The sequence below is a fragment of the Cebidichthys violaceus genome, unplaced genomic scaffold (genome assembly GCF_023349555.1).
Source record: "Cebidichthys violaceus isolate CVI_PGR_0920_01 unplaced genomic scaffold, fCebVio1.0.p SCAF_52, whole genome shotgun sequence".
NCBI classification, from domain to species: Eukaryota; Metazoa; Chordata; class Actinopteri; order Perciformes; family Stichaeidae; genus Cebidichthys; species Cebidichthys violaceus.
In genome coordinates, this window is record NW_027176728.1 from 1,538,708 (window position 1) to 1,546,172 (window position 7,465).

Genomic DNA, 7,465 nt, shown 5'->3' on the forward strand with positions numbered 1-7,465 from the left:
TTTTTAATTAAATTTTTTTAATAATCAGTATTTTTTTTGTATTCCAGCTGAACTATTTTGTGTAGTATGTTACATACAGAGCAAATACAAAGCTATTTGAATTCCAGCTTGTAATGCTAGAGGGATAAATACTTTTGCACACGCACGCACACACACACACACACACACACACACACACACACACACACACACACACACACACACACACACACACACACACACACACACACACACACACACACATATATATGTTTCAATATAATTCATTGCAATATCAAGTAGCCCAAACCACACATCATCATGGAATGTGTTTAAGATAACTCTTATATTTCAATCATAACAGATTAATGTTCATGTGTTTGTATCATGCAAACAACTTTGAATTCTGTAAGACTTAAATATATTGACAGTAGAGAGCAAAGTCAGCAGAAGAATGGAAACACACACACACACACACACACACACACACACACACACACACACACACACTACTGCTGAGCACACTGGTTCTCCATAGTGCTGTGAGAGCCGACATGGATCACCTCCACTGTTCTTTGCTGCTTTCTTCTCTCTATCTTCTCGTCTTTCTCCTCGTCTTTGGATACAGTCACAGGAGAGCTGAGGATCGCTCACACACACACACACACACACACACACACACACACACACACACACACACACACTCATGATATACATACATACAGTATATACAGTATACGACTGTTCATTTTTGGTCTAGATCTACTGTATTTTCCACTGTATAAGTAGGAATGTATATGTTGTGTTTCTATTGCTTATTGCACACCAAAGAAGCAACTTCAGTCAATACAAAAATACAATTTTTTGATAAATGTTGCTGTCAACAATGAGTGTCAGATAGACATATCTAGATACAGCTATAGATAGATATCTATAGCTGTATCTATCAGGTGTGACTGATACTGACTTCATTCATTTCATTTCACTGTACATTGGTTTCCAGAGAGATATTATTGAGTTTATAAAGTGACTCTGCTGTTGTAAACATTACTGTTGCTGCTCTGGAAATAATATTTAGCTTCATCTAAAATATGAATAAACTCTAACACTGTTCGGAATCAATTATTATTATTCATTACTTTGTAATGCAAAAAGAACCAATAAGAGTATCAATAAAGACCCAAACGGATTAGGACCGACCAGGGAGGGATGTGAGGACGGAGGAGCCGAAGCTGCCGAATGAGAAACTTTGTTCCACCGCGTCGCTCGCTTTTGAAGTACTTCAAACTGACTGAGTCGAGCGTTCTGGACCCGACACCAGAACACACGTACTGACCTGGGGTTGGGAGCGGCAACGGGCTCTTCTCCACCGATCTTCACACTCTTCGCAGGAGGCGCCTCGGGCTCTGAACCAACAACGCAAAACGGCAAAAGTGATTAACGGAGCTCCCCACACCACACCACACGCGAGGAGGTCACAGTGTTGGCGCCAAGCCGGTACCCCCGTCTGTTTCTCTAAACCGGGAGGCGATACACTGGACTGTGGATCAGTACCTCATACAACCCCCGCTTCACCCTGTACTGCGTGTTCTTTAATGTAGAGCAGCTGGACTCTAATCCACACCTTGTGCGACGCTCGCTGCCTCAGGGCGTGCCTCCTTTGTGGCATCAGAGGAGGGCAAGGTGTCCACGGGGAACTTCTCCCTCCTCCTCTTCTGGATCACATTCTTTTTGGCATCTGGAGACGAAACATCGCGAGAGGCATCAATAACGCAGCGTGTCGTCCCTGTCGTCTCTAGAGCTCATCCACGGGGGTTCATCTCATTACCTTCCGGTTCGTACTTGTGCTGCAGCTCCTCTACTCGCAGCTGCAGTCGTATCTTGTCACTTTGAGTCTGTAGGAGGGAACATTTTGTCACATCACTATCTGTTGGAACGGTACGAGTGTTGCTCCCGGTCGCATCGCTAAGTGAGCGTGAGGTTCAGAGCCGTTACCTGTTTGAGCAGACGCTCCGACGAGAAGAGCTTCCTCTCCAGCTCTAAAGCTCTCTGGCTCTCCGACAAAGACTTCATCCTCTGCAGGGAAAGCTCGTCTCCCAGGCGCTCCGCCTCCTTGCTGACGACGAGACATTGGGAGCAGATCAACTTGAGCAGAAGCAGCCCAGAAGACTTAAGTTAGAACCGCTGGATGAAGTTTAACTCACGCGGAGTTGTTGAGCTTCATTTTGAGCAGGTCGGTGTAGTAGGTCTCATCTCGGCCGTCGCCGCCGTCTGCTGGAGCCGGATTGGCTGGCTGAGACTTCAACATCATCTACACACACACACACACACACACACACACACACACACACACACACACACACACACACACACACACACACACACACACACACACACACACACACACACACAAAACAAATGTAACCTCCAGGTTTCAGATAATAGATTCAAGTAAAGCAGAATTTGTGTTATCGCTACGACACTTTTAGAAGCTTAAATATCTCCAGAAGTTAATTCTTCATTATTCTACATTTTATTTGCGCTGCTGGTACAGAAGACGCTCACCTCCACCTTCTCAAGCCTCTGCAGTTTAGTGATGAGATACTGGATCTCTCCGTTTTTCTCAGAGAGCATGGACTGGAGTCTCTCCAGCTGAGCGGGATCAGCCCTGGAGCCCTGGAGCTGCATCAGGGTGGCTATCTGGACCTGCACAGGACGTCCACTCCGTCAGTCACGTTACAGACAGACAGACAGACAGACAGGCGGGACGCGTTCACGCCCGGTGGAGTCGTCCACGCCATGCGGTACCTTCATGCGCTGCAGCTGCTGCTTGCTGAAGGCGTGTTGCTTCTGCAGCGACAGATACTGGACCTTCATACTGATGAGCTGCCGCTCCATCTGAGCGCGCTTATCCTCCAGCTGCAGGAGAAAACAAACACGTTGCATGTCATAAAATAAACCAGTTTAGCTGGTGTGCCAAAATATTTGGGTGCATTTCGGACGTTACCCGGCTAGCTACATCAATCTGGGGTTTACCGCCACAGGAACAAGGAGGCTCTTCTATCGTGAAACTGTTGCCCAAGGACACAAGGACACAAGGACACAAGGACACGGACTAGCGAAGCTGGGATCGAACCGCCGATCCTCTGGTTGAAGGACAACCCTGCTCTACTACGCTTTAAGCTAATTTAGTTTTCTACATTTGGGTTTTTACCTCGGCGAACAGAGAGTTCCCTTTGCTGCTGGGATCTTGGGCCTGCTGCAGAACCTGGTCCAACTGGATCTGGAGGTCTCGGTTCGCCTCACGAGATTTCTGCCCGAGAGAGAGAGAGAGAGAGAGAGAGAGAGAGAGAGAGAGAGAGAGAGAGAGAGAGAGAGAGAGAGAGAGAGAGAGAGAGAGAGAGAGATGAACAGGGACCCTCATAGGGACAGGTACAAAGAGATGCACAGTGTGTGTGTGTGTGTGTGTGTGTGTGTGTGTGTGTGTGTGTGTGTGTGTGTGTGTGTGTGTGTGTGTGTGTGTGTGTGTTCACATGCATTCGCAGCAAGTAACCGGATGAAGGGAGAGATCATTTTAAAATGCAGGAACTTTGCAAAAAAAAACAAAGGTGCACAGGAGCACAGCTGCGTTTTACCTGTAATGCGTTGAACCAGGAAACGGCCTCCTTCTCCCGCTCCTCCTTCTCCTCAGCGCTTTGCTCCAGGCGGCGCTGCAGGCTGCTGCCGGTCAGCTCCAGCTGCTGCTCCTTGTACCGAGACTCCTTCAGCGTCTGCTCCAACTCCACCTTGATGCTCTCCAGCTCCATGACCTTCACCTGGACCTCCATCATCTCAGACGTCACGGAGCTCTGGGTGTGTTCGCCTAAAGCTCGCAGCTCCTCCGTCTTGTCGTTCAGAGTCTCGGTCTGCGCCTCCAGCTTGTGTTTCAGCCGTTGCTCACTCAGCTGGGATTCCTCCAGGGCCGACCGCAAACTCAGCATCTGGGACGACACGCGGGAAAGAAAGAAAAATAAAACGCAGGGAACACGGCGTTTTGCCGTTAATTACCTTGACTTTCAGCCCATCATAGGATCATAATCAACCGAAAAAAGTTTAAAGTTCTGCATTCAAAAGTTTAAGCACAAAAGAATTGGCCTTAAAGTGTTTTAACTGCTCCTTAAATAATAATTAGACGATATGCTACTTCATAAATCGTAGTTCATTAGTTCCATCCGTTTATTGCTATTAAATTACAGCAAAATGAGTTTACTTTGGGTTCATACAGCTGTGTGAAATTCCCCCAAAACGACTCCAGATGTTCTGAACCCGGACAAGACGGTGTTCGGTTCTGGGACCACAACGTTCACAGCGCAGCAATAAGGGGTTATTTTGGCAAACGAAGTCGCTGAAAATGTATCGGTACTCGTTGAGGAGCCCCTCCTCCTCCTCCTCCTCCTCCTCCTTCTCCTCCTTCTCCTCCTCTCTGCAAATGTACACTCCCGATCAAACTTAAAGGAGGAGGTTGCTTTTGTGTTGTTGTTGTTGTTGTTGTTGTTGTACCTTCTTGTTGAGCTCCTTGAGCGCGGCGCTGTGGCTCCTCTCCAGATGCATCTGTTGGTCCTCGAGCTGCCGCCTCTGCTGGTTCTTCACACAGTCGAGGTCCGACTGCAGCGAGTTCAGCATCCGGGTCTTTAACTCCACCTCCTTCTGAAGGGAGTACTTCTCTTGCTCGAGGGCCTTTGACAAACACAAAAAATACAGCAAGTCAACTATTTAGTAATCTCCTAGTTAGGTCGGTTGGTCCCTGCATCTCATGCCTCCTGTATGTCGAATGTTTCATAAGAGTGTTCTGGGCTGGTTGCAGAGCAGCGACTTCCATTGGTCGTGTTCACTTTTGTCCCACTCGGCTGCGTTGAGCCTCCGCGCTGCGGGCGCCGTACCTCCAGAGCGTTGGTCATCTCCACCCTCTGCTCGTCCAGCCTGGTCTGCATTTCCACCTGCTGGTTGAGGAGATCCAGACCAGCTCGGGCGGCCTGCTGGACCTGCTCCTCCTTCTCCCACAGCTGGCTCCTCAGGCGCTGCATCTCCTCCTCCGCCGCCATCTGGAAAGAGAGGATAGAGAGGTTTTATTTTTTTTTAAAAGGAAGGCCTCTGTGCTTCCAGTTCCAGCTCTCTGCAGCCCAGCATGGGCCTCACAAATCAAAGGCGACTGATGATTTTGTTGGACTTGTCATATTCCAGGATGACATTTACCACTTTGGTGAGATATGTCACATATTTAATCTTTTAGAGTTGAGCTTTATCAGTCGTTTTGGTCAACCCAGTGTCATGTTTCTATTTGAATGTTTACGCTGTGTGTTTTATCTTTCATAGGTCAGATGGTAGTGCTCTTGTAGAGAGGGTGCAAAGACCAGGGGGGGGGTGATATCCCTGTGACGTCACGCAGATTCATTTTTGGTGCTCGTGATTTGGTTTTAGTGTGCAACCGTTTTCTTTTTGTATCTGGAGTAGCGTTATGAAGTCAACGTAAGTACGTATTTTTTGACGTAACGTTGAACGCAATGGATCGGATCAGCGTCATTTTAACTTCGTGGCTATCTACGTGTACGTGCAGGTCTGCAGCGCACAGATGCTGAAGCGTTTGTCCAATGAACGTTAACGTTACACATACTGTGCGTAGCGACCGTTGTGTACCTGCACGTTAAACACAGTACGGTTAGCTGTCAAGGGTTTGGGTATCAGCCCTGAAAACAAGCACACACACTTAAGCTAGCTAAATGCTCACCGACTCCTAGACAGCACTACGTTAGCACCACTAGCTAAGTAACACACGACGACACCGGCGGGTATATGTACCTATAAGCTGATACACGTTAACGCTACAACATTAGCGTTAGCGAACGTTGGCCGTTTCAACAACAACAATGGCGCTTGGACTACTTCCCCGGCTCGTTTTTTCAGACAGAACACTGTTGACACGAGGAAGTCCCTTGAGAAGAGCGACCGACTAACTCTGGAGATCATTTGTTAAATTGGTAAACATATGAATGAATGAATAAACAAATGAACGCGTTTAACGTGTGTTGCCCAACGTTACCTTGCCACCGATCAGTTCAAACCGCTTCAGGTTTGAATTCAGCTCCCGTGAACTATCGCGAGATGTGGCTTGACGTGCCCTGATTGGCCCAGCAGGGGCGAGTCATACAAAAATCACAGTATAGCATGTTGAATAAAATCACAGTATAGCATGTTGAATAAAATCACAGTATAGCATGTTGGATAATCTGTGGTTATTAAACCACTTGTTTCTGCTCTATTCCTCTCTGGTAACATCTTTGTCGGTCAGTGAATTAATGTAACTGCTTTTTTTTTTTCTTAGTATTTTGACATTTTATGAACCAAAAGATGAATTGAGAAAAATAAACGACTCAATAAATAATTAAAATAATCATTAGTTGCAACCCCCATTTATTTTAAATTTTTTTGACAAAAGTAGTAGAAACTAAATATCAGTTAACTTTTGTAATCAGCCTTTAAAAAACAAAAAAACAAAACTGAATGTACAAACTTCAGCCATCCAATCACCAACCTGCCAATGGCTAGCTTAGCCGCTAACATTTCCTGACCATTAACTCACCGTACATGGAGTAACGTTTGAGTTTGAGCTGCTGAACAAAGACAATCGTACATTTATTACAAATTAAAAATGCCACTGTGGAAACAACTTCAGAACTTTTTATTTATAAGAGACAATTCCAGCATTACATATAAATCAGTGAAGTATTTATTAACAGTATGTACATCGCAGAGCCCATTTTATACAAAAGAAAAACACAATGTGCTTATCCAAAAAAAAAACAACTAAGTATTTCAACAGAGGGAAACTAATTATTGAATGAATTATGAATGAGTTATTTAAAAAAAAAGAAACAAACAAAAGGCCACTTCCTTTCTCTCTGGTAGAGTTTGTATTTGGGAGAGTAACCCTGACTACGTGGTGAGCAGACCTGCACTAACTCTCCGGGGAGTAGATCTTGATGAGGTGTTGGGGCTCGGTGGGGTATCCAGTGACCGGGCAGCGGCGGTTGGCTTTCACGTACGTGTAGACGCAGCGGTAGCAGAAGACGAAGCCGGAGGTGGACAGCACCGTGGCGTTGGAGCGAAGCCCGCGGCACAGCGGACAGTCCCTGCTGTCGGCGGGGGGCGGAGCTTCCTCGCCGCGGTCGGCCGGGACCACCGGGGAGTCCCGCCCGCTCCGCTCCCGCCGCAGGTGGAGCGGGGGCGGGGGAGCGGGCAGGGAGGTGAGGCTCTTGGCGGTGCTCTGGTTGTCCGAGGAGTACCACCACTCCAGGAACTGCAGGAAGAAGACGCCCAGCGAGAGGGAGCTGGAGAGGGACACGGCCGCGCCGCGCGCCGCCTGCGACATCAACCACCACGCTCTCTGCGCCAGGCTGCAAGCGGGAGAACAATGCATTGTGGGTGGTGAATTCAAGAGCTTTGTCTGAGA

General features: G+C 47.4%; 2 protein-coding genes across 3 annotated transcripts; both read right to left on the reverse strand.

Annotated features, from left to right (window-relative positions):
* On the reverse strand, positions 1-6,129 carry spdl1 (spindle apparatus coiled-coil protein 1). Of its 2 annotated transcripts, none has more exons than XM_068731575.1 (13): positions 6,056-6,129; positions 4,899-5,060; positions 4,519-4,695; positions 3,615-3,959; positions 3,194-3,292; positions 2,788-2,898; positions 2,545-2,685; positions 2,184-2,290; positions 1,975-2,095; positions 1,808-1,874; positions 1,604-1,717; positions 1,316-1,385; positions 1-618 (listed from the first exon to the last, which is right to left on the reverse strand). In XM_068731575.1, exons 2-13 carry the CDS (start codon positions 5,058-5,060, stop codon positions 489-491), a joined length of 1,644 nt encoding a protein of 547 aa, XP_068587676.1. In that variant the 5' UTR covers positions 6,056-6,129; the 3' UTR covers positions 1-488. The 2 variants fall into 2 exon arrangements, with proteins under 2 accessions (XP_068587676.1, XP_068587677.1); XM_068731576.1 differs by lacking the exon at positions 6,056-6,129 and adding an exon at positions 5,815-5,964.
* Positions 6,130-6,671: 542 nt separating this feature from the next.
* pex12 (peroxisomal biogenesis factor 12) lies at positions 6,672-7,405 on the reverse strand. Its single transcript, XM_068731541.1, has one exon. It carries the CDS (start codon positions 7,382-7,384, stop codon positions 6,971-6,973), a length of 414 nt encoding a protein of 137 aa, XP_068587642.1. The 5' UTR covers positions 7,385-7,405; the 3' UTR covers positions 6,672-6,970.
* Positions 7,406-7,465: the final 60 nt, after the last annotated feature.

Bases quoted from the DNA above. Each gene is read 5' to 3' on its own strand.
- spdl1 (XM_068731575.1), bottom strand. From the start codon at position 5,060: ATGGCGGCGGAGGAGGAGATGCAGCGCCTGAGGAGCCAGCTGTGGGAG. The intron at 2,291-2,544 runs GTGAGCGTCTTC...GTGTGTGTGTAG, and splicing joins AGAGGCTTGAGAAGGTGGAG to ATGATGTTGAAGTCTCAGCC. The intron at 619-1,315 runs GTCAGTACGTGT...AGCGATCCTCAG, and splicing joins GTTGCCGCTCCCAACCCCAG to CTCTCCTGTGACTGTATCCA.
- pex12 (XM_068731541.1), bottom strand. From the start codon at position 7,384: ATGTCGCAGGCGGCGCGCGGCGCGGCCGTGTCCCTCTCCAGCTCCCTC.